This window comes from Paroedura picta, chromosome 1, assembly GCF_049243985.1.
Source record: "Paroedura picta isolate Pp20150507F chromosome 1, Ppicta_v3.0, whole genome shotgun sequence".
NCBI lineage: Eukaryota > Metazoa > Chordata > Lepidosauria > Squamata > Gekkonidae > Paroedura > Paroedura picta.
In genome coordinates this window covers 191390356-191417350 of record NC_135369.1, presented here as the reverse complement: position 1 = coordinate 191417350, position 26995 = coordinate 191390356, and the positions used below count along the sequence as shown (strand labels likewise).

Below are 26995 nucleotides of genomic sequence, written 5' to 3'. Positions count from 1 at the left end.
TGATATCTGATAAATAAACCATATGATTAACCATTAGTTCCCCTGCTGGCATTTTAAAAAATCTGCTATTCAAAGTTGGAGAGCATTTAATATTATAGATTGCCTCTGCCTGGCCTAAATTGTTTTTTTTTCCTTTAAATGTACACAATATTACAAATTTAATTTTAAGCTGTTTGAATCAGTCTATAAAAGAGATTTGATTATACCTGAGTGTTCTGGCCCGGTTTTTTCCATATCTCAGTAATCTTGGCGGTAATTGGCTGATTAGGACCCTCACACTCCATCTCTGCCTCAGTTTCCATGGTAATGTTACAGGAGCTATTATAGATGAGAACTTCATCTCTTTCCACTTTAGGGCTGGAACGAGAAGGGAGGTTAAATGGGGTGTCATCAATCTTAATGAAATGCAATTATTTTTACTCTTATTAATCATCGCAAGCCATTAGCTTGTGGCAACTCCAGGCCACCATTTGTCAAACTTTGCAAATTTCTGTAATTTTGTTTCCATTCTTTTATTGTTTATTTGTTTTGCCCTCTTCTCTACCCTCCACGGGTGCCCCCCCCCATCTGTAAACCCTCCTGACCAAAAATACACACAGGAAATATTTATCCGTGATGCTGTTCTGTCTACCTCCTGTTCCATATATATATACTTGTGTGCCGGTTCCATTCCAGGACCAAACAGGCAACTAGAGAAAACAGACACTGCTTGAGTCAAAAAGATGGAACCAAGCCCTTGTTTCTCTTTCCTCTCTTACTCACACTTAATCCTGGGGAATGAATAACTTGCAAGTCCCTTAGGGCAGACGCAGAAATTGGAAAAACCACACAACTGGCTAACTGGTCCCTAATTCCAACTGTGAAAAAATGAGCTCATTTAGGGTTCCAATTCCTGCTACCCAGCTGATAGCAATGATGCTTTCTTGCTAGCGCTGGAACATTAACTTAGTAAATTAATTAAACTTACTTAACAGCCCGGGCTAAGCAGATTCGATATATGTGCCAGTTAGTTTAACAGGGGCTCCCCTTCCCCCCTATGCCCCCAAAATCTCTTCTCTGCACATTGGGAAGCAAGAGATGGGATAGGGAAAAGTCATCGGAATTGCAATAGCAAAGGAGAGTTCTTAATTAGACCTGTGCGCTGACAGCTGCTTGCTTGGGTGGGGGAACTTGTAAAATGGTAATATCCTTTCCCTCGCTTCTTGGGATGACACTTTGCCTCCCTTTCAGCCATCTTGACTCCCCGTAGACTGACTTGCACTTCTGTGAGGAACGGCATTTTTGTTTGCTTGTCCTCCAAAAGTCTGCAGCAAAAGGAATAACTAGAAAGGCAGCCTATGAGTCCTGCTAACTTTTGTTTACCTGCCAGGGTTCCCGTTTCCTTTGCAGCAAAAATACAGATGTAAGCTTCTGAGGGAGGGGCCCGGAGAGGTCCCAGTATTAAGTTCCCACAGGTCAGTTTTCCCAAAGAAAAAGGCTGCTCTGGGGGGCAGCTCTATCCCTTCCCCATATCCCCCCCCCCCAGGCTTCCCATCCAAATCTCCAAGAATTTCTCAACCCAAAGCAGGTGATGTTTTTTTCCTTGTACGAGGGACAGATGAAACAGCTTTTATAGCCAGAAGGGTAAAAATCCAGAAATCCTTGCCCTTTTTTCCATTTTTCCAGATGTTAGCTTTGCTAAGCTCCCAAGTCAGATTTTATTTATCGATCCATCGACCAGTCTATATCTATTGTTCCATCCCGCAGACCAGGGATCTCTAACCTATTAGCATTTGAACAAAGATTTATTCAGGGCGTGAGCCTTCGAGTCCCACTGCACTCTGACCAACATGGCTACAGGAATCTATTAGGACTTGCAGAGTACGAGGCCAGGTGTGGGACACAGGGAGTGAGGCGGTCCCTCAGGTTCACAGGCCCCAGACCACAAATGGCCTTAAAGGTCAAAGCCAACACCTTGAACTTGGTCTGGTATTCCACTGGGAACCAATGTAGCTGCCTCAATGCAAAGGTGTCCTAGGGAGAACCCCAGCAGCTGCATTTTTTGCCAGCTGTAATTTCCAGATCAAGGACAAGGACAGGCCTGCATAGAATGAGCTCCAGAATGAGCCTGGGGAAGACCATCACGTGGATCACTGTAGCTGGGCATTCCTGGGACAGATGGGTCGCTAGTAGCCCCTCGGGCACCCCAACAATACTTGCGCCTGGCCAAGGGGGGCAAGAGAAACTGCCTTGTGAACGAGGTGCCCGGCAACAGGATAAAAGAGCTTGCTTTTCCCTCTGCCTAGGGGGGTTATCAGGGTATTGTCTGCCCTTTAATTACTTGGGTGGCAGGGAGCAGACAGTATCCAGTCAATGCATAGCAAGATTGCCAAACTTTGGGGGAGAGTGGTGGCGAATGTCATCATGTCATAGCCAACTTGCGCCAACTCTAAGGTTTTCTAGGCAGGAGCTCAGGCAGCCTGGGAGCACGTGGATGGAGCTGCTGGGGAGAGCTGCTGCTGCTGCTGCTGCTGCTGACCAGGGCAGAGTCTGCACTTCCTCTCTTTATTCCATTGTCAGTCCTGTTGGATTCAGATCGCTTTGAACGCGAGTCTTCCTCTTCCCCCCCTCCCCATTGAAACAGGAAAGTCTTCTGCACGTGGTTAGAGAGGCTCAGAAGGGGTGGGGGAGGCAAATGGAGACTCTGTCTTTGTTTTCTTGAAGGGGGTGGGGGAGAGGATCCAAGAAGTCAGAGGAGGAAAAAAATCCTTTCTTTTCTTGTAGGGGGGGGGGGGGGACAAAGAAGGCACACAAAAAAATCCAAGGCCGACAGAAGTTGAGACAAATTAGGGGCTTCTCCTTTGAGGCAGGCTTGTCACGTGACCACCTGTAGCCAATCACGGGTCCTCTACCACGGAGGAGAGCCCAGATTCAAAAGAATGCGATTTTCTGAATATATTCAGGATTAGCAGCAGTCCGAGATATCCCACAATAAAGGTAGGGTCACTCCGGATCAATCCTTCTTGCTGCAGAAGGAAAATTAAAATCGCCCCAAATCCAAACGAAAATCTCATTCTGTGTAGAGGGCAGGGACTGAATCGACCTGGGGTTGGAATAAAAGCCCCGTGCAGTTTACACCCGGGCGAGGCTATTGTGATGATTGTGGTGATTGAGGAGGAAGGAAGCAGGGGACCCGCCCTCTGCTCTGCTGGGAGAGTTAAAAAGGGCTGCTCCTCGTCAGGGGCACAAGCCGAAGGGCCTGGGATTCTTGGCCTAGCAATTAGAATCTGTAGATTATATTTTCCCGGTAGTTGCACTACCTAGAGGTTACGATGGACCTCCTGGACACTCATCCCATCATCTGCAGTGAGTGTGACATGATTGCCTTCCTCCCTGAAGACAAGATGGACTACAGCTGCCCCAAGTGTAAGCTGGTAAGACTTTTGGAGGAAAGGATTAGGGGCTTAGAAGAGAGGATTATTACTCTGACAGAAATTGGGAGGAGTTCATAGACCAGAGCTGTGCAACTCTGAATAAAGAGGATACAACCAGTCCTGAAGAGGATAAGGAGATTGACCAGGAAATCCCCATTGAAGAGGAAATGGGGATTGATACTGTGATACTGTGATTCTGTAATCTTATAGGCCCTGTATTTATTAATGATCTAGATGAGGGGGTGGAAGGACTACTCATCAAGTTTGCAGATGACACCAAATTGGGAGGACTGTCAAATACTCCAGAAGATAGAGTTCAACGAGATCTGAACACAATGGAAAAATGGGCAAATGAGAACAAGATGCAATTTAATAAAGATAAATGTAAAGTTCTGCATCTGGGTCAGAAAAATGAAAAGCATGCCTACTGGATGGGGATACGCTTCTACGTTTAAAAAAAAGGCAAATGTCATTTTGGGCTGTATCAACAGGGGCATCACATCAAAATCACAAGATGTCATAGTCCCATTGTATACGGCACTGGTCAGATCACATCTGGAGTACTGTGTGCAGTTCTGGAGGCCTCACTTCAAGAAGGATGTGGATAAAATTGAAAGGCTACAGAGGAGAGCGACAAGGATGATCTGGGGCCAAGGGACCAAGCCCTATGAAGATAGGTTGCGGGACTTGGGAATGTTCAGCCTGGAGAAAAGGAGGCTGAGAGGGGACATGATAGCCCTCTAAGTATTTGAAAGGTTGTCACTTGGAGGAGGGCAGGATGCTGTTCCCGTTGGCTGCAGAGGAAAGGACACGCAGTAATGGGTTTAAACTACAAGTACAACGATATAGGCTAGATATCAAGAAAAACATTTTCACAGTCAGAGTAGTTCAGCAGTGGAATAGGCTGCCTAAGGAGGTGGTGAGCTCCCCCTCACTGGCAGTCTTCAAGAAAAGGTTGGATACACACTTTTCTTGGATGCTTTAGGATGCTTAGGGCTGATCCTGTGTTGAGCAGGGGGTTGGACTAGATGGCCTGTATGGCCCCTTCCAACTCTATGATTCTATGATTCTCTGATTCTATGACTCCAGACATGGATTGTCCCATTTCCTGCCTCTGCATAGCAACCCTGGAATTCCTTTGTGGTCTCCCATGCAACTACGAACCAGGGCTGGCCCTCCTTAGCTTGTGAGAGCTGTCAAGATCGGGCATATATTGGTGGCCAACTTCTAAGAGAGGTAACAAAGGGAACATGGTCCCTTTCAAATTCATGGTAAATGCCTTTTGCAAGCCACAGCAGTGGTAGGAGTGAACTCTGAGCCAACAAAAGGAGATCCTGAGGAGAGAAGTGGAAGTGGTCATGGTTTCTCTCAACTTTGCAGCAGAATTAAAGGTAAAAGTAACATCTCCAGACTGCAGGAAAAGGCCCACCTTAATGGCCACTGCTATTAAAAAGTTCAGAAAGCAAGCACAATGGCTGCCCTAATTCACACAGCTTTCATCGATATTGTCAGCTGCCCCAAACACCCAACTATTTCACTCTAGGGAACAATAGCGGCTGCTTGGCATGCTGAAGGTTCCAGGTTCAATCCCTGATGCCTCCAGTTAAAAGGACCAGGCAGGAGGAGATGTTGAAGACCTACCTGGTAGACCTGCAGCTAGTCTAAGGAGACACTGAGGGACCAATGGTCTGATTCAGTCTAAGGCAGCTTCATATGGGGAGGGCTCATGGCTGAGTGGTAGAGCATCTTCTTCGCACGCAGAAGGTCTCAGGTTCAATCCCTGATGCCTCCAGTTAAAAGGACCAGGCAGAAGCTGATGTGAAAGACCTCCACATAAGACCCTGTGAAAGACCTTTGTTTATGACCCTGGAGAGCTGCTGCCAGTCTGAGCAGATAACACTAACCTTGATGGGACCTTGATTGGTCTGATTCAGCATAAGGCTGTTTCATGTGTACAACTGGTGCTGATCAACTCCTGAGGGCCAGTGACATAATGTGTGTGTGCAAGGGAAGGGGGAGCAAACCAGCAGGGCTACCCACAGTGAATACAACTGGAGTAAACACAAGATATTGCTGGATATTGCTTTGGTTCTAGCATCAGATTCAAAGTAGCAGAGAATGGGGGAGAAATGCACATCCTTTCGTTTTTTTATAATCCCTAATCTTTTTTCCCCAATGGCACTCACCAGATGTTGCTTTGGATCAGAAGATAAATATGGAGGGGGGGGGAATGTAAGAAGGAACAAAGAAGGCTGTTTGCTAGATGGATCTTATGATGCCTCTCAGACTCAAATAATACTTTTTGAAAAGACAGAGGGGGAGATGCTTTGATATTCACAATGAATGGATTTCACATTCAATCGAGCAGATCTCTCTCTCTCTCTCTCTCTCTCTCTCTCTCTCTCTCTCTCTCCTCACTGCGGGCCCAAACACACTGCTATCACCAGCTTCACAAGCAGAAATCCTGCAGTGTGTTTATTCCCCCAGTATGGGTCCTGTTCCTACAAAACCAAAATGCTTCCATACGTAAACAGCAATCAGGCTCAGACGGCTGTCGGGCAGAAGAATGAAGTCTAACCTGATGAAGAGGCCACTGAAAAATCCACTGGATGAGTCGACAGCTGCCCAGTCAGAGAAACACGTGGAGAAATCGTCGCAGAAGTATAGGTAAGGTGTAGTTGCTATTACGACAGAAGTGTTTGCCGTGACGTGGATGTCACACTGGATCAAAGACGGAACGGGCGCTGGGCAATCGCTCTTCTCCTCTAACGACCATGTCAGGCCACAGAGGACAGCTAAGGATGCTGTGGGGGAGGGAGTCAAAAGGAAATGTCAATAAGCATTCCCAATGTACACAGAAATTAGAGTTATTTTCAGATAATTTTAGGAGAAGGAGAAGAGGAGAAGGAGAAGGAGAAGAATTTTATTCGTATGTCCAACCCTTCCTGGTCAACTCAGGGCAGGTAACATCAAAGTTAAAATTATCCTTATCCATGGTTCCTCTATATATTTGTGAAACAGCCTGGGGGGTGGAATGTATCCGGCTGTCCAAGTTGGAATAGGGCCAATCAGAGTGCAGCCAGTTTGCTGCCCCTGCAGCTTCTGCCCTCCATCCCTGGACTCTTGCCTCTTTGCTCTCAGACGCGCCTCAGTGCTTGGAGCCAGCAGCAGTGGGCCTTGGGCAAAGGGTTGTGGTGGAGGGCCTACTAACGAGGGCAACTTGGCCTGCTAATGAGGGCCTCCCAGCCCTCATTAGCCACTTGGCCTGCTAAACAGGGCCTGCTAAAGAGCCGCTGGGCCTGCTAATGAAGGCCTCCCAGTCTGCTGACTGTCTGCTAAGAAGCTCTGTCCCGGGCCTACTAACAAACTGGCCAGCCCCCATCCAACCCACTTGATCCGGCTGCGAGCTGCAGCTCAAAGCCACCTTAAGCTGCCTGGCGGGGACCTTTTCAAGGCTAGTTATAAATAAGTCAAAATGTTAATCCTTACCAGAGTTCCTCTTAATATTTCAGAAAGGGCCATCTGGGTGGTGCTGTCTCGGTCAGGAACCTGCTGTCTGGGTGCTGCCTGGGACAGGAACCTCCGGTCTGGACACAGAGAGACCAGTATCTCCTGGATGTTCTTTCTGGGCCTCAACCATAGGCCTGGTAGAACATCTCCATCTTAAAGGGACTGATTAAGGCCCCTGCTTTCATTTGGTAGAGCATTCCACTTGGCTGGGGCTAGCACAAAAAAATCCCTGGCCCTGATTGAGGCCAGTTTTTCCTCTTTGGGGCCAGGTTTACCTCTTTGTTCAACCTCAATGCTCTTTGGAGGAAGTAGTGGAAGAGATGGTCCCCAGCGCATTCTCACTGTTACTATTGCTATTCAGGTGTGCTTACTTTCTTTCTTGTTTCAGCTATAACATTTCTCTCCCTCATTGGACTGGGATAATATTTTGGGAGAAGGTACCCCTTACCCAAGACATCCTCCAGGTACACAATTGACACTATGGGGAGAAACTATCCCTACTTCACAGTAAAATTGTCTTGGTTGCAGAGCAGATGCTGGATGCATGAATACGTGAACATGTAAGTGAAATTTTCTCCTTTTCTGAGAACCTCAAATGAAATACTAGGTCTTCCCCAGGTGAGAAGATTTCTGCTGAGTGCAGGCATTTAAATTATGTCTCCCCTGACAGCCCTGATTCGATTCCAGCATTTTTATCCCAGCCTAGCTAATGTTCCTGTACTGGAGGCAGGCTGGGAGAAAAATGCTGAAATCAAGTACAGTGAACTAAGGCCTGGGTGAAAAGTACAGTTCCCTTTGTGCATTCGGCTTTGCTTTAAGATATGACAGCAACCCTCCGCTTTATTTATCATGGCAGTCCCCAAACTTTTTTAGCCTGTGGGCAGATTTGAAATTTGTGATCAGCAACACAATGGGGGTTGCAAAATGGCTGCCATAGGAGGTGGAGCCAGCCACAAAATGATTGCCACAGCTTAACTTCAGTAACACGGTGTAAATCCTTGTGCTATAGTGGAAGTTGCTTCCAAAAGAACATCAAAAACATATGCACAGCCAATCAAATCTCCAATAGCCAATCAGAAGCCTTGCTGGGCAAAAGTTCTACCTGGCCCCACCCACCTCATTTTAATTATGGCATTTATATCAAAGGAAGGCCGAGCGTCAAAGAATTGGGGCTTTTGAACTCTGGTGCTAGAGAAGACTCTTGCGAGTTCCTTTGACTGCAAGGCGAACAAACCGGTCAGTCCTAGAGGAGATCAGCCCTGACTGCTCCTTAGAAGGCCAGATCCTGAAGATGAAACTCAAATACTTTGGCCACCTCATGAGAAGGAAGGACTCCCTGGAGAAGAGCCTAATGCTGGGAGCGATCGAGGGCAAAAGAAGAAGGGGACGACAGAGAATGAGGTGGCTGGATGGAGTCATTGAAGCAGTAGGTGCTAACTTAAATGGACTCCGGGGAATGGTAGAGGACAGGAAGGCCTGGAGGATCATTGTCCATGGGGTCGCGATGGGTTAGACATGACTTCGCACCTAACAACAACAACAACAACAACAACAACAACCCTTTTTCTCCATTGACAACCCTAACTGGCTTGCACCAGTCTTCTTTCTTTCATTTTATCTTCACAACAATCCTGTGAGAAGGATTAGGTGGAGTGTGTGTGATTGGCCCAAGGTCAGCCATCACGCTTCCATGGCTGAGTGGAGAGTCAAACTGGATTCTCCCATATCCTAGGCTGACATGCAAACCACTACATCACACTGGCCACTATAAGACAACTGCACCTATAAAACATGGGACAGCCGAATCAAATGGGACTATCAAATGTTCACCAAAGAGGCTTAGTGCCCATCGAGACAGAAATGAAAACCAGCCTGAATTATGCTCGCCAGTTGTGAAGACACTTTACAGGAATGCTCCACCTGGCATGTCAGTCACATGATTCAATCCAGCCAAAAAGTATGCAAATCAGCCTTGATTTGGACATGAATGATGTGAACAGACCAGAAAATCTGTCTTTTTCCTCATCATAGGAAATAATGGAGATTGGATGGGGGCATGCTCTTTGGGTGCCCATAGAATTGGACCCCTTGGTCCAATATTTTTGAAGAGAGGTTCCTGCAGCTATGCTGCAAGATGGGTGCCTCTACCCCACCCCAATCTGGAAATGTTGGAAAGTGGAAAATCCCCATATCTGAATCAATTTGGCCAAATCAAAACTACACTCTGGGTGATCTGGACAAATTGCTTTGGTTAAAATCAATTTGAGCCGAATCAAAAACAGTCCAAATCTTCTTCCCCTTATGCGTGCATACCCTGCGTAGTTCCAGGTTGCTGCTGAATGGGCCTTCCTGTGTTTGAGAGCCAGCAGGGTATAGTGGGTTTTATACTGCCCCTCTCCAAGAACAGCCTCAGGGAGGTTCACAACAGTAGAGTAAAACAATTAAAACAGCATGAAATAACTAAAAATAACAGTTAACTATCAGCAACTAACAAAACCCATCCATGTTCCAGCTGGCCTGGGAAGGGAAGGGAAACCGAGGGGAGGAGGGAGGCCAAGATGGTCTCAGGCACAAGCCTGGTCAAAGAGTGCCATCTTACAAGTGCTGTGGAACCGTGACAGCTCCGTCAGGGACCTGATCTCAGAGAACCACTCATTCCCTGAGGCTAGGGACAGGGACAGGCAGATATCTTTGGGGCCAGGGATTACCAGATATGCAGAGCACCAGATTCTAATTGGGAAAACTGGGCTTTCCCCACTTCTCCACATCCAGCCAGCTGGGTGACCTTGGGCTAGTCACAGGGCTGTTCTTGCAAGGCAGTTCTCCCTGAGCCCTCCTCAGGAAGGGAAAGGTGTTTGGAAGCCACACTGGGACTCCTTCGGGTAGTGAAACGTGGAGTATAAAAACAGCCCTCCTTCCTAATGAACAGCATGGCGCAAACATCGCTCCTCAGGGATATTCCTCTGTCTCCCTTTAATGGTGCCGTCCAATAGACTTCCTTTTTTGTTCATTTGGCATACCCCACACTGAGGCTCCCTGGCCCTCCTCCCTGGTTCTGATGTGGCTTGCGTGTGTTTTTTTAATTGAATGATTAAACCAATTTTAATTGTTGCTTTTAACTGTTCAAATGTTTTCATGGGTTTACATTCACTGTCACACTGGAGTCTGTATGGGTTTTGGGGCCCCTGATCTTGCTAGTCTGGCCATCTGTAAGGGCGCGCTGTAGAGAAGAGATATCTGGTCTGCCAGTCCCCCTTGCTTGTAGGCCATCCCACTTGGGAAGGGAATAAGGTGACCCCCTACTAAAGGTTATAATTTGGGCCCTTGTACTCATACTAAGTAGGAATCCATTACAACAGTTCAACCACCTGTATGACAATTTTATTTATTTATTTATTTATTTTATTTATTTATTTAGATTTATATACCGCCCTCCCCGAAGGCTCAGGGCGGTTTACATTAAAACTAGTCAACGATACATGAAACAGTCTTCGTTAAAACATACAGTAATTAATAACAGTGGTTGTAACCATATAACAGAATAATGTAACAGTATAACAATATAATAAAATAATATAACGATGGAACGGTGCAATACCACAACAGGTCCAGAGCGCTCTGGTGGAGTTCTGGGAGGAAGGGGGGGAGAAGGGGGTAGGGGGAGGAGCGGGGGGGGAGCGGGGGCCCTTCATTCGCTGTTGGTTGTGCCTGGTCTCAACCAAATGCCTGGCGGAGGAGCTCCTTTTTGCAGGCCCTGTGGAATTGTTTAAGCTCCGTCAGGGCCCTGATCTCCTCTGGGAGCTTGTTCCACCAGGTGGGGGCCAGGACAGAGAATGCTCTGGCCCTGGTCGAGACCAGGCGGATGTCTTTAGGGCCAGGGACCATTAGCCAGTTTTAGGGAAGGAGTCCTCAACTTTTCTGAGCACCTTTGCAGTTATGACACATCTCAGTGGACACAACTACAAAATGGCTGCTGCAGGAGGTGGAGTCAGCTACAAAATGGTTGCCCCAGCTGACCTTCAGTCAAACACTGAAGGGTCTAGTGTTCATGGTGGTAGCTCCTGACAAAGCAATGTTTAAAAAAATGTCTGCACAGGCAATCAAATGTCCAGCGGCCAATCAGAAGGCTTACTTGACAAAAGCCCCAACCAGGCCCACCCACTTTCTAAAAGCACCAGAAAAGGTGTCAGAGGGTGCCGTGGTGCCCACTGGGGATCCCTGGGTTTGAGCATCAGAAACATGCTACAACAGTGAGGCCAAAGACTGAGGCTTCTTGTCTGCTATTACTTCAACCTCAAACATACAGACTATTTCTTGATTGGAATAATTCAGGCTCCATATCTCCTCTTTTCCAGCCAAACTCGAAGCTAGTTCCTCTACTAAGCAAATCAAATGGAGCAGTTTGAGAGAGCAAAAAAGACATTCTCTCTCCAAACTGAGTCACATAATCTGGAATAAACCCAATTTGTACAATCCAACATTCATTTGCTGCCATCCAGTGGTAACCATGAGCATTGCCAATGAGAAAAATAACACCTTTCTCACCATGCCATTATCAATTCAAAAGCCCAATACTTTTGAAACCTTTCATTGCAGTTTATTTAAATTTGGTAAATGACTTCACCTCAAGTAAGTATTCAAAGCACCCAGCCTTCCCTCATTCAAGACCATATGATTTTTCCAAGTGTATTTACTGCCAGGGAAATATTTTTCCCCAAGATAGATTCAGATGGGTAACCCATGTCCGTCTGAAACATTAGAACAAGGCTGAATACCAGTGGCACTTTTAAGACCAACAAAGTTTAATTCTCGGTATAAGCTTTTGTGTCCCCGTACACTTCTTCAGTGTGTGAATGCCCAAGAAAGCTTATACCCAGAATTAAACTTTTGTTTAAAGGTGCCACTGGCCTCAAAATGTGTTCTATTTTTCCCAAGGTTTGAGAAAACAGAGTTGCACTTACCTATAATTGTTGTTCATCAACATCTTCCATGCAGACACACATTGGGACTGTTCTTGCACAGTCTAGACATGGAAAAGTTTTTACTAGCTTAAAAGCTCCAAAGAGGAATGTCCTGCTCAGCAGGAACCACACATGGACTGGTTTTCCCAAGTGGCAGAACCCAAAAAACTGGAACACATAACCAAAATCATCTCCGATAAAAGAGATGATTATGCCCATGAGAGCTTGAAGGGAGGGAATGTGCATCTGCACAGAAGATGTTCATGAACAACAGATACAGGTAAGTGAAAGAGTCGTTCCCCCTTGTCAGCATGACATACCCAGAGAAACCAGGAACCAAATTCAGTCCTGAAGCTGTGACTGCTATGGAAACAACCATAGGCCTCATGAAACATAATATTAATTATGTTAATACATTAATGCACGGCTGACAGAAAAGATCAAGTCAACCGAAATTGCTTTCAGCTGCCAGGGGAACAGCTTCCTCCTCCTCCCCCCAAATAACAGACCACCGCAAGTTCTGCTTCCCATCCCACCGGAGTCTGAGCTCCTTCAGTGCTAGAATGCAGGTCTCTGAGTTGGCAGGCACCAGGGTGGGGGAGGGGTCAAAGTGCTGGCCCTGGGGCTTGGGAGTCTCGGGGCAGTTCCACGCATTGTTAAAAATAACGTTACGCCAGCTGAGTGGCATAATCATGCCTCCCGGCCCCTCCTCACCTTTTTTGTTGTCTCGCTCTTCTCTGCCTCCTTTTTGCGCTTCTCTCCCTCCACAAATGCTGCTGGAAATGGCGGAAGAGAGTAATGCAATTTCCATGGGGCTCTCTTCTGCCTGTCAATCAAGCCAGGCAGCCAATCCCCTTTCTCCATGCTTTGAAGGGCCCCCATGATGCCCGCTAATCTTTTTTAAATCAATAATTCTCCATTGAAACGCCTATGCATCTAATCATAGGTGCATAGTGCTTCCTTATTGCCACCGCTTATGGAATCATAAGTCTTGCTTTTTAAAAAATGAACCTCATTCATGAGTAGGGGGAAAGCTTAGAGAGACATGCTTTGTGCTTCCACTTTGTGGGGGGAATGAAGGAGGTAGGTGCGAGGGCGGAACATTGGAGGCAGAGACAGCGCTTTCTTTGCTGGTGGTCTGCTGGTTGCTATCTGGTAGGTAGCACTACATATGTTGGTGAATCCACTTTTTAGGATTCACCAACTAGTGCTTTAATATGGAGGATGTAGCCGGCTGTTTACTGCTTAGACGCTGCATGTTGGTGACGTCATTTGGAGGGGCCGGAATATAACGACAATGAAAGGTAACTATCTCACTATTTTTAAAGGGTGCGGAAATCCCCTCAGATGTGTAGATTTTTCTTGGGGAAAAATAATCTACATATCTACTCATCTCTGGATCTGGCGCTATTGTAATAGCAACACAATAGATGACCTTCAGATTTTCCTGTGCATACAAACAATTAAGAGGCAATTGATTCTGACAGTGCAACACCAACAATAGTGCTGCATCCACAAAAGTGCAGCATCCACAAACTGACAGATCCATTGTTGGATTTCATGTGTCACAAATCATAGGGCTCTAGCCAAATGGTCTCAACCAGAGCCAGGGCCTTTTTGGCCTTGGCTTCTGCTGGGTGGAATAGTTGGCTGTAGAGATTCGGGCCTTGATGGAGCTCACAAAGTTCCACAGGGTCTACATAATGGCAGTCTTATACCAGGCCTATGGTTGAGGCCAGGACAGTTGAGATACAACTATGGCCCTCCCTCTGCTTTACCCATTTCAGGTGCCCTCTCTCTCCCCATACTGATATCCCACCACACCTGTGAAATTCACCATTCACCATGATTGAGAAGAGCACTGGAAGAGACAGTGGGGATTGCAGAACATGATACATTTTAAATTGTTTTATGTTTAACTGTGTTTTTATATGTTGTGAGCTGCCCCAAGTCTGCTTGCAGAGAGGGGCAGTCTAGAAATCGAAGGAAGGAAGGAAGGAAGGAAGGAAGGAAGGAAGGAAGGAAGGAAGGAAGGAAGGAAGGAAGGAAGGAGGATGGAAGGAAGGAAGGAAGGAAGGAAGGAAGGAAGGAAGGAAGGAAGGAAGGAAGGAAGGAAGGAAGGAAGGAAGGAAGGAAGGAAGGAAGGAAGGAAGGAAGGAAGGAAGGAAGGAGGATGGAAGGAAGGAAGGAAGGAAGGAAGGAAGGAAGGATGGAAGGAAGGAAGGAAGGAAGGAAGGAAGGAAGGAAGGAAGGAAGGAAGGAAGGAAGGAAGGAAGGAAGGAAGGAAGGAAGGAAGGAAGGAAGGACTTCACAATGATGAACTGGGCTCAGTTCAGAGGGCTGCAAGAAAACATCCAACAACTTTTATCCTGCCACTCCAATTCCATCAAATCTTCATCTAGCCCAAAGGGTAGGGGAAAAAGTCCCTGAAGTGGCCCAAGGAAGACTTTATGACTGCCTGAGTGGAGCAGTAGGAAACAAGCTGATGGGTTACAATCTTTCAATTCTTGTTCATTTCCCCATATCTCTCAGGTATACTTGGTAAATGAACTAACCATTCAAAGGTGGGGCTAGACAGCTCAGATCCGTTGTGGTAACGTCATCCAGTATTTTGCAGAGTGTGCCACAAATGGTGACTGAGGTATTCCCTGGAGAAAATCCGGTCCCACGTAGGTGCACTTCACCACCACCGAGGCCGGCTGAAAAGAAAAGACAGAAGGGGGAACCAAGAGAATTTTCAGTGAGCTGAATGGCTGCCAAGGTCTCACTATCCACATCAGTATTTCCTAGGTAAAGGTAAAGGTATCCCCTGTGCAAGCACCAAGTCATGTCTGACCCTTGGGGTGACGCCCTCCAGCGTTTTCATGGCAGACTCAATATGGGGTGGTTTGCCAGTGCCTTCCCCAGTCATTACCGTTTACCCCCCAGCAAGCTGGGGACTCATTTTACCGACCTCGGAAGGATGGAAGGCTGAGTCAACCTTGAGCCGGCTGCTGGGATTGAACTCCCAGCCTCATGGGCAAAGCTTTCAGACGGCTGCCTTACCACTCTGCGCCACAAGAGGCTCTATGCGCCACAAGAACAGCTATATTCAAGTATATTCCTAGAACAGCTATATTCAAGTTTGGAAATCAGCAAGATTTTTAGAGTAGATACTTTCAAAAGTCAAAGCTTCTTTCATTTGACTCTCAAAATCTCATGCCCCAGCAATAATGTTGGTCTCTAAGACTCAAATCTATAGTGTAAACCAACATAAGTACCCTCTGAATCAAGCTCTTCTAGAAGTCCATAAAACTCTGCTCCCTTTGTAGATTGCCATGAGGTGGTGCTCAAAAAAGCAGCAGCTGGGCCAGACTGGAGAGCAGGTAATAGCTCTGCCCTGGACAGTGCCAGGTAAGGGGGGACTGAGGGCCAATCACTGCTAGCCAGGTGACCAGCCAAGCTTCAAAGTGGTACCTCTAGGAATTTCTGGAAAGTATGGTTTTACCATAGAGTTTCTGATCACTCTTAGAGCTGGGTATTTCCCAGAAGTGATATCACTGTATAGACAATTCTGGTTAGTTTCTTTTAAATTTTATTATTTATTTATTTTTAAATCGGTTTTCCTCTGTTCTGAGTGGTGACAGAAAATGGGATGCTCCACAATGATGGGGAGGGGGGCTTGACAGCCTTAAGGCCAAATCACATATTTGGAGTTCTAGCCATGGAATTCCAGCATGATGTGTTAATTTAAGGGTATTTCCGCACAAGGACCAATGTTGCCAACTGGTCCCACAAGGCGGAAACGCTATTTTTAAAAGTGCAATCTCGGTGTTACGCATACCTGCTTTTTTTGTGGAATCCAGTAGTGTTTCATTCTTTTCCCACAGGTTTCCGGTCTTGCAAAAATCGCTAGACAGGAAGCAATTTTTCCTGTGCTTTGTCCCGCCCCTGGCCATCAGTCAAATGAACAGCCAATGGGCGGTTGTTATCATGCTCCGGGAAAGCCCCTTTCCCTTTAAGAAAAGTAAAAAAAAAACACATTGCAACGAATCTGCATTAATTCGTTACAACGGAGAGACCCATCTAGCTGGCAGCTGGCATGTGAGCTGGCGATTCATCATTGCCACGCTCCCCCGAGTGAAAAGAAAAATCCCTCCCCCCTGTACGGGCGCGATTTTCGGCTGAAAATAAAGGGAACTTGCAAATGGGGCTGTGTTGTGCTTGGGGACTTAGGGGAGCTTTAAAGCACTTCTGTGGAGGGACTGTAGCCGGAGAAGCCTCGCTGCGTGAATGAAAGCTCACTGGTTCATTGCTTTCTGCTTGCTCCGAGATAAAAAAAATGGTGATCGTGTTGCCAGAAGTTCGGAGGAGAGAGCCAGGGGGAGGGATTTTGCTGGAACTGCAACAATGGGAATACACAGGTCTTTTTTGCTAGTGTTGCAGATTGTTTGCAAGAGTGTAGCGCTTTTCGGAAGGTGAATCCACTTTTCCCGATTTCCCCTTAAGCGCTACAACGAATCGCTTTTTGCGGGACTGTTTCAGGAATGTGGCAGATTGTGTGCGACGTCTTGCGGAACTGCAAATTAGTAGCGTTTGCAATTTGCACATTGAAGTCATGTGGAATGGCCCTAACTTTCAGTCTCTGTAAAGTCTTAAAACCAACGCAAACTTGAATTGTCTAACAGAAAAAGAACTCAACTCTCTTATTATTGTAAGCCAACTTTTGAATTTGTTCCACAAGAGAAGGGTTGTTTATAACAGGACTCTGGACATGCATCCCCCCCCTTCAAACGTCCATACTGAGCTCTTCCCCCTCCTCTAAGGGGACCCACCAATGGATGACCAACCTGACACTGGAGAGAGATGTGTAGGGAGATGGGGTAGGATGGTTTTCTTGATCTTTGGTGTTGGTGATATTTTTATTGGGGGGGGGTATATGATAAATAAATAAAAATGGTTCAGGGCTGCAACTGGGCTTGCAGACCTGTCAGATACAACCCATCATACAGCCAGGTAGTGGGCTGAAAGCAGAGGCAGCAATTGTCAACGCTCTGGAGGCAGGTCCTGCAGGGCTGGGAGAAAGGCAGTCTATCAAGCCTGTACAGACTTTGGCACAGGGGCAGAAGCTTGACCTGATCTGTAACTGAATAAAAGCTAGCCTGCTTGGGAGAGAAAAAGCAACCCAGAACAGAGAGAAGCGAGCTTTGTGTCTGTTGTTACTTCAAGAGGAGAAGATACAGAGGCTACAGGCACACCTGTCCACACTGAATTCTATAAAGGGGGGTGAAGAATTCTTCGGCGGGACTCACAAAGCACTTTTGGGGGAGGAGCACACAAAACAGGAGGGCAACACATGGAGGAAAGTTACAAATAGGTGTAGAAAAATGAGGAAATGCTCTGCCTCTTTGAATCTCAGTAATAGATTCCAGGACCTGCCTGTAGATATTGATACAAGACCATAGGAGCAAGGACTATTCCCACAGTCCTCTTGAAGCTCAAAAGATTTTTCATGGGCCCCTGCGGATGAGAAGACTGTAGGAAGAAGTAGGTGTTGATAATTGGGGATCCCCTACTGAAAGGGGTGGAGGCAAAACTACGTCAACTGGACATGTTGTCTTCAGAGCTATGCTGTCTACCTGGTGCACGCATGAAGGATGTCACAGAAAGGCTGGAAAGGCTCTTAAAGCCCACGGATCATGATCCCTTCCTCCTTATTCATGTAGGAACAAATGATACTGCCCAGTGCACCATGGAGCATATTAAAGGAGACTCTGTGGCTCTGGGGGAAAAGGTGAAGGTTGTGTTTTAAGCAATTCTCCCTGTTAATGGCTGTGGCTTAGGAAGGAAAAGAAAAATAATGCAAATAAATGACTCGTACGTCATTGGTGTCATCGTGAAAGATGTGGGTTTCTGGACCATGGCTTACCCTATTGTGATGAGAATCCTCTCTCAGGAGATGGTTTGCACCTCACAATGACCCTTTATGCACCACACTGCCGCCATGCCATTGCAGCGGGGCAGAATTCCCTGCTGTTCCCCGCGAACACATGGGGTGGGGCGTGCAGGGCTGCCCTTGCAAAAATGTTCTTTAGTCATGTTCATATACTTTTACTTGAATAGCACTTTGTCTGGACTCATCATTTATATTAACTCTGCTACTTCTAATACACAAAATGCCCAAAAGTTCAGCTGATCAGAGCAGTGTGTGCACTTACCATGACTTCTGGTCACAGAGACAATGGTCAGGAGAGAAGTGAATGTCAAGCCTGAGGAGGCCCTGCCTCTGAGGACATCCCCACCCGTCACGCTATAGGTCCCTGCGGGAAGCCGAGGGATCACACATTGCAAAGTTCTGTCATCACCAGTGACGTTATTGCAGGCAGCCCCTCCTATGGAAACGTACATGTCTTCTGCTTGCCTGATCCGCAGCCCCCTGATAGTCAGAAACTGGTTCACAGGAGGTAGAAGCGAAAGGAAAACAGGAGTGGAATTTTTGCTGTAGTTTATTTCGGCAACAAAGTACAAGATGCCGTCTAAGTAAAGCCTCACGGTGGTGATCCCGTGCCCTGAAGGGACAAGGCACTGAACTGTCCAAAATGAGGCACTGGTGAGGAAACAGTGGTGGTTTCCTACGACGATGGAGGTCTTGTCCCTTCCTTTTACCGCTATGCCCTGTAGGGTGAGAAGGCCTCCGCCATTGATGCTGAAATTCTGGGGATGGTACTGAAGCACACGGGAATCTATTCTGAAGACATTGGAACCTTTCCTGCGAAGGCAAGCCTGCCCCCACTTCCTGTGTTGTACAGAAACAATGTGGTCGCCTGCCGCAAGGCTGTTTAACTGGCATTCAACTCTGGTTTCATTCCAAAAAGTGATGTTGCAAGGGAAATAACTGTCCACCTCTATGGAAGTTTCTTCCTTCGTCCACGTTGAACTCTGAGCTCTGATGAGCAAATGAATCAACAACTCACTGAACTCTACAGTCACAGCATCAATAATGAAGGTCAGGTTTTTAAGCTGGTGGAACAAACATTCTCCCAGGCAATGGCTAATGATTCCATTCAGAGTCACTGTAACTCCAAGGTCCTGAGACCCACCACAGAAATGACCACTATGCATTGGAAGATCCCTCCTCAAGACAGCACACCTTATAACGGTATCATTGGAGCTCTGGATCTCACAGGTGAAATTGCCGGTCAGATTCACCCGAGATGAATTAGTTTGAGATTTTAAATTAAGACCAGATATAGTGAGCAACTGACCACCACAAACTGAACCATGAGATGGAAAGATGGTCTTTATCAACGGAACTACTGTGAAGCTCTGCTTTGCAGCTTTTATGTTGGCATAGCCCATCTGCTTCTGGAGAACTCTGATGGGGTATTGTCCTGGTTCAAAAACATTTAGAGGTAAGGAGCACTGAGCGCAAACTGTAGAATGATTGGTGTGATCTATCTTCAGCTCACATTTGACAGACCCAAGGAGAGCTACCAAATCGGTTGTGTTGTCCACCTCTACTTTCAGACCCAGGGTACCATTCGCCATTTCTACTTCAACACCTACAATGTTGAGAGTCAAAGATGTTTTGTAAAGAAAGGAGAAATTTGACATGTTGGAGACAGATGCATCTACAGATGACCTGTTGCCAATAAACAGCTGCACATTGGCTGAAAGGTCTCTCACAGTGGCATTGGACAGCTGAGTAACGGGTGGACTATGGCACACAATCTTCTCTTCATTCAGGTAGGAAACAGGACAAGGCTGTGAGCCCACAAAGATGGAAACTAGATGCCGGTTGTTGATAAAGCCTGTTCCAGACATGGTGACCAACGTTCCACCTAGGATAATAATAAAATGATAATGCAATGTAATTAAATCTCATTATAAAAGGAAGATATTATTAAGGCCAGGGATCCCCCAACTTTTGTTAACCTGTGGGCACTTTGTGGTAAGTGTAGCCTCAAAATGGCTGCCACAGAAGGTGGAGCCAGCCACAGAAATTGCTTCCGCAGCTTTCGTTCTGTCACACAGTGAAGATCTTTGTGCTGTGGGGGCAGCAAAGTTTTTAAAAATCTGCACAGCTAATCACATCTCCAGTGGCCAGTCAAAATCCTTACAGGGCCAAAGCCCCAAATGACACACATCCACTTTCTAAAAATACTTATTGAACACCAAGAAAGCTATTGGCAGGTGCCATCGTGCCTACTGGGACTCCTGATTTCGATTCCCTTTGACCCTGGACCAAAAGAACATTAGTGTTCACCATGGCCAAAACATTGTCACGGTTTATTTGTTCTTGCATGCCCATATATGCATCGACCAGGCATGGCCAAACTGTGGCTCTCCATCTATCCGTGGACTACAGTTACCATGTGTCTCCATCTGTCCATGGACTACAATTACCAATTACCCCCTTGAACCTTCACAGAATCAGCCTTTCCATCAGATGGCTCTCCAGCGTCTGTTTAAAAATTTCCAAAGATGGAGAACCCACCACCTCCTGAGAAACCGCTCTAACTGTCAGGAACTTCTTCCGGATGTTTAGACGGAATTTCTTTTGAATTAATTTCACCCCATTGGTTCTGGTCCATCCCTCCGGGGCAAGAGAGAACAACTCTGCTCCATCCTCCATATGGCACCCTTTTAAATACTTGAAGATGGTTATCAGATCCCCTCTCAGTTGTCTCCTCCAGGTTAAACAGGCCAAGCTCCCCCAACCTTTCCTCATACGTCTTGGTCTCCAAACCCCTCCTCATCTTTGTTGCCCTCCTCTGGACAAGCTCCAGTTTGTCTACATCCCTCTTCAACTGGGGTGTCCAAAATTGAATACAGGACTCCAAGTGAGGCTGAACCAGAGCAGAGTAAAGTGGTCCCATCACCTCCCGTGATCTGAACCTTTGCTTTTCTGTTGCATATGGAAGGCTGCAGCAGCACAGGGCTATGCAGAGGGTGCAGGGAGCCTTCTGTCATGCTGCCCACTTGAGGTCCAAGGTGAGCTCCAGAGGCAGACTGGACAGGCACGAGCCACACTCCTGAGTTGCTCAGGTGGCAAACTGGCCCTTTTGTACTGATGTTTTCATTTAATACAGCAGCACAAGTGATTCAGGTTGAATAAGTTACTCCTGTTAGAACATGAAGTTATACACATCTGGAATTGGGGAGGGAGGGGGTAGGCAGGGAATCGGAGAGAACTGGAGGAAAGAGGATGGATCCACTTTTGGTTCATAGGACCTGCTGAACTTTTTCATAGGATCTATTCCTTGGCCAGCCAACAGAATATAACCTGTTCACCATAATCACACATTCCGTAAAGGTTCCAATCCATCAGAGCAAAGAAGAATGGGCACCAGGAAAATCCACATACAAGTAACTAGACAAATTTTGGGGGGGAAAGAGACTTGTCAGTGATCTCTTAGTATCCTACATAAACTTGCAGAGAGATGCCAGTGCCACTTACCAAGCAAGGAACCACAACATGGTTCCATTTGAAAGACCTCTGTAACATACTGGATGGACAGCTCCACTCTGGAAAAGAAACCCCGCACTTAACAAGTTCTTGCATTGTATCACACAGAAAATCCCACATAATCTTGGGTCCTGGCTTGAATTTAAGGCACAATTCAGAGAGTTGGTGGTCCCCACCTGAATTTGTAGGACGGTTAAATATACAAGGAAAGGCTAGCTGCATTTCCGTGCGCGGCAGCTTTCTTTAATGCTCACAAGCGCAAATGTTTAGGCCCTGTAGAGGAGACTCTGGTTTGTTCTACTGGCACTTCTAGTCAACATGCTCTTCCCATTCTTTGTGCTCCCTTAAACGATTACCTACTATTGGGAAGGGACCAGGGTTCAGCAGCAGAGCACCTGCTTGGCACGCAGGAAGTCCCAGGTTCAATCCCCAGTGATTCTAGTCAGTGGAAAGGATTAGGTAGTAGGTGATACAAAATAGCTTCTGCCCGAGACCTGGGAAAGCTGCTGTCAGACGAAGTAGACAAGAGTGATCCTGGTGGACCAAAAGGCCTGAAGAGTATAAGGCAGCTTCATGTGTGTTCACGTGTTCAAATTTGGCCTTAAATTCTATTCCTACCTCATCCTATTAGCAAGAAGAAACTAAGCTCAACCATGTATTTAGGTGCAGCTCATGCCCCAGGTGCCATACTTGATGGGGTTGCACTAGGCAGTGGTGGGAGTAGCCCTGACCAGCCCATGCCCTCCCATGCCTAGCAAGTGGAGATGGCTCAGCAGGGCACATGGCAGCTCAAGGCAGCCCAGTCTCTGAGGCCGAGGACCGAGGCTGGGTGCAGCGGCCACTCATGACAGCGGGCTGCCAGATGGAACCCCCCAGCCTGCGAGTCCCCCGTCCCACCTTCCCAATGGTGGGGATGAGCCAAGGGACTCACAGCCCGAGGCAGCCAGCCTCTCCGATGTCAGGCACCGCGGAGGGGGGTTGGTGTTTCTCTGCAGAGGCCCGGCCCCCACATCGCCAAGCCTTGCCCACTTGCTTGCCCTGGATGCCAAATAGACCACTGCCTAAACTATTTTCAATTGGTCTTGTTTCGCTGGAGATCAATTGCAATAGCAGGAGAGCGCCAGGTGTGCCTACGATGTGCCTCAGCATCCAAACTGGACTAAAAGCACCTTCTTCTGCAACAAGCTGTTTTGACCACCCGAACATTTAAAACTGCAAACTTGGAATGGAGAACACACCGCGATCGTCTGATTATTGGGGATGCACAAGAGCCCTAATTCTCATTTATTTTTCAAAATGCACCACAGACATCCCCTACCCCCTTGCAGGAATCCTAGCACAGCTCCATTTGTTTTAGCCTCTTCTTCTGAAGTCCAGGAGAAGTAGCCATTTGAGTTGCGTTCTCTTACCCCTCTGCACCTATCAGGATGTTGTTAAGGAAGACAGAAAGGTGGTAGAGTCCCCGTGTCAAGGAAGGCAGCACAATGTGGAGTCCATGTCGGGTCTGTGCCTGGATTTCTGCCACAGAGTCTTGAATAGCCACCTTCACATCCAACTTGGTATAGTTTGCAAATGACGACATGCCAATGGAGAGTGTACTGCCTCCTGCAAAGGAGGAATCAGAACAGACAACCTGCAGCTACAAGAGCCAACATCATTGCTCCATACCAAATGCAAATGCAGACAGAAGCATAGCTTCCTACGTGCTGCCATGGCTCTCCCATGCCTTTCTGCTACCTGGGTTGTCTCACTGCGGTGGCCTTGTTCTGAGGCCTTGTTCAGATGAGGGAAGTCTGCTGACTTTCTTGGAACAAGTTAGTAGAACGTGAGTCCCATCTAGGGTGGTTAATTTCAGAATTAATCTGAAATACATGGAAATAATTGTATATATATATGCTTTATCATGACCTGTATTATTTTGTATTAACTGTGAATGATGAAATTGAGACTATTGCGTAGTCTGTTTCAAGGGTGGACAAAGGTGGCTCTCCAGCTGTCCATGGAGCTTGGTGTAGTGGTTAGGAGTGCGGACTTCTAATCTTGTGAGCTGGGTTCAATTCTGTACTCCCCCACATGCAGCCAGCTGGGTGACCTTGGGCTCAACCCAGCCTTGATAAAGCAGTTCTGAGCAGGAATATCAGGGCTCTCTCATCCTCCCCTCCCTCACAAGGTGTCTGTTGTGGGGAGAGGAAAGGGAAGGGGAATGTAAGCCACTTTGAGCCTCCTTCAGGCAGGGAGAAGTGGGATGCAAAATAACAGCTCTTCTTCTTCAGTAATATTAGAGCTCTCTCAGCCTCCCTTCCCTCACAGGGTGTCTGTTGTGGGGAGAGGAAAGGGAAGGTGATTGGAAGCCGCTTTGAGAGTCCTTCAGGCAGAGAAAAGCAGCATATAAGAACCAACTCTTCTTCTTCTTCAGTAATCTCAGGGCCCTCTAAGCATCACCTCCCTCACAGGGGGTCTGTTGTGGGGAGAGGAAACTGAAGGCGATGTAAGCTGCTCTGAGACTCCTTCGGGTAGAGAAAAGTGGCATATAAGAAACAACTCTTCTTCTCCTCCTTTTTAAATCCCTGCCGCTGACAGCTTGGCGTCCCCCGGTCTATTTTATATCTGATGTGGTCTGACAGAATTGGTTTAATTATTATGTATGTCGTTTACTTTGGTTAATGACCATATTATAATAACAACAACAACAGCAACAAAAAAACTATAAATAAACATTACAAAATTAGGAAAAGAACAGAAGGAGATTTTCTTTTCCCTCTCAAAGAACATATACAGGGAACGTCTCTCTCGTACCTGCTGTGCCGCTTGTATTTCTGCTCAGAGAAATAATAAATGGGTTTAGTGAAGCATCATACATGAATGCATCAGGAAAGAGAGCGGATCCACATCCACTGGCCAGTGTCAGATTGACCACATGGTCTTCTCCTCTCTAGAAACAAAGAGCAGGATTTATTGGGGTGAGGTGGGGGAACAAAAGGTGATTTTGTGCTAGTCAGCCATGGTGCCCCTTCCAGGTGGCAGCTAGAACTGTTTTTACAACTGACCTTGAGGTGACAGAGATCAGTCCCCCTAGAGAAAACAGCCACTTGGGAAGGTGGACCCTACAGCATTCTACCCTGCCCTCTCCCGGCTTCCTCTTCCAGTTCTCCAGGTCTTTCCCAGCTCAGAGGTGGCAACCCAAAGCCCACTGACAGAAGACTCAGGAAGTGTCCCCATCCCAGAGGTGGTTTACTCTACGAGCACACGTAGAATTTGCCATGGGCCCTGCGGTTCCAGGTGCTGTACTGTTGGGGGGGCTCCACACTGTGATTTTGGGGGGTCTTCATTGGTGCCTAGTATGGTGTCCAGGGCATGAGCCCCAGTTGCCACTGTCTATTGACGTTGGCCACTGTCTCTTCGTTAATTTATGTCTCCTTGAACAGCCCCTGGAGATCCCTGTGTGCGTCTGGTCAGCTGCTGACAGTGAAACCGGTTAAATCATATCATAAACGATCAAATCATATCCACATTAATTGTGCATAGCTAAGACAGTTTAAAAGTTAAAAACATAAACAAAGCCTATAGGATAATCATTGAAATAACATAATCTGAATGATACAACGTAGACCTAATGCATTTCAACCCCTAACTGGGTCTTCCTCAGAGATCTAATCCGGAACACAAATGTAATGCGGTAGAGAATGCAGATAGCAGCCAGTGAAATTTTAAAAAATACAATTTGTTCTCTATTCAATTCAAATGGAACTGATAGGAGATGTTCATTTATTTGTTTGTTTGCTAGATTTGTAGGCTGCCATTCTTGGCCCAGCCAGCTCATGGTGGCTAACAACATAAAATAATACAATGAATAGTACAAAATTAAAACCGTAACAATAGTAAAAAACTAACCATCCAATCCCCCCTTCCACCACTGATTCCAGGCAATGATGTTACCTGGAGCATTTCAGAGGAGGAGTTCCAAGGACCCAACTCTGAACCCAACTCCAGCCGAATGCCTGCTGAAAGAGCTTCGTCTTGCAGGCCCTGAAGAATGGTGTCCGTTCCGTCAAAGCCCTTAGCTCTTTCCGGAGCTCATTCCACCAGGTGGAGACCAGGACTGAAGAGGCCAGATGAGCTTCCCATGAGCCAGGGAATCCCCTGGCCTGTTGGAATTCGCAAAGCTAAGTGCTCTGTGAAGGGCATAGGGAGTTAGACAATCCCTCAAGATACACTGGCCAAGACCACAAATGGCCTTAAAAGCCACCTGTAAGTCTCCTTCTCCAAAGCTGCTAATTTCTGGTGTGTGTCACTACCTTCTTTGAATCTGCCTTAGCCTGACTTCCCTTCCCTCATTAACAAAAAAAAAAAGATGTTCTTTACCCATGGAGGAAGCCAGCATTCGATGACGGTTGCGTTGCTGGCCCTGGCATTAATTGGGCAAGGCTGAGAACCGAATACCACTAGGCTTATCCCATCAAAACCTGAACCTGTGAGGGTAACTGGGAGCCCACCTGTAAAAAAAAGACCTCATTACACCACGTACATAAGCACAGATATTTGAAGCTCCAGTTCATTAATGCATGAACTTCTGCTGTAAGGGAGAATGCTGCAAGACATCAAAAGCATTTTTTAAAAGACCTGGATTCTTTTTCTGTATCTTTGCCTCTGGCATGCAGAGGTCCATGATTCTGAACTTCAGTTTGCCACCTCTTGCGAGGATAGTCAAAATGCTTTTGAAGAACGGCTTTAAAGGAAGCCGGGAGACAGTAGGGACTTACATTATATATATATATTTTTAAAAAATGGATAGGGCCAAGTTGCTCCAGGAATTTCTAAGCCTGTACAGTTCTAAACAATACAATTCTAAAGAGAGTTAGACCTTTCTAAGTCCATTGGACTGAAGTTTTCCTCGGCCACCACGCTACAAGATTTCCCCTTGGCTCAGTTTCCTGTCTACCTCACTCCACCAGGGTCCCCAGTGGAAAATATAAAGTTCTAAGGAGACAGAATCTTGATCTGGAAATCAACCTACCCAGGGTTCTACTGGTGGATGAGAGATTATTAATGTATTTATTTTACAAATTTATCCTGCTTTTATCCACGATGAAGACCCAAATGGCTTATGACTTTCTCCCATTCTCTCTTTTAACTTTCCAATAACAATCCTGTGAGGGAGGTTAGGCTTCCCATAATGTTCTGAGGGGTAAACTAGAGGACTGCAGACTAGATTTTTGGTTAGGTGGGTAGGGAGCTGATTAGAAAACCGCACGTAAAGAGCAGTTGTCAATATTTCATCAGATTGGAGGGTGGTGAGCAGTGGGGTGCCACAGGACTTGGTACTGGCTCCAGTTCCTTTCAACATTTTTGATGTGGAAACACATCTACAGGTGTGTCCCCTGAAACGGATATGAATATGGACGCGACGTCCATTGTTCCACCTCAGGAAGTGCACCAGTAGATGACTTGCTAGGCCCAGTGCTGAGCCCTGCTGCCACCGCTGCCTCCACTGCCTTCCATGACCAATCCCACTTCTGGGGCCTTTGTCAGAAGATGGGCAGCGGGGGTGGTGACAGCACACTGAGCAGGGGTTTCATGGTGGTCCTGAAGGGTTTCCTGAATGGATGGAAGCTAATTAATTTTTTAGATAGATTTTAAATATTTAAAAAATATTTTTAGATATT

General features: G+C 46.6%; 1 protein-coding gene across 2 annotated transcripts in view; it reads right to left on the bottom strand.

Annotated features, from left to right (window-relative positions):
* Window positions 1-26995, bottom strand: part of PKHD1 (PKHD1 ciliary IPT domain containing fibrocystin/polyductin) — a 454238-nt gene that overhangs the window by 338600 nt on the left and 88643 nt on the right. For both annotated transcript variants that reach the window (XM_077315063.1, XM_077315054.1), the window contains exons 28-35: window positions 25695-25825; window positions 24129-24264; window positions 22742-22937; window positions 21324-21391; window positions 18082-19704; window positions 14440-14583; window positions 5992-6217; window positions 207-357 (exon numbers count right to left, since the gene is read on the bottom strand). In XM_077315063.1, coding sequence (XP_077171178.1) covers window positions 207-357; window positions 5992-6217; window positions 14440-14583; window positions 18082-19704; window positions 21324-21391; window positions 22742-22937; window positions 24129-24264; window positions 25695-25825 — 2675 coding nt within the window. The remainder of the gene's footprint in view (window positions 1-206; window positions 358-5991; window positions 6218-14439; window positions 14584-18081; window positions 19705-21323; window positions 21392-22741; window positions 22938-24128; window positions 24265-25694; window positions 25826-26995) is intronic.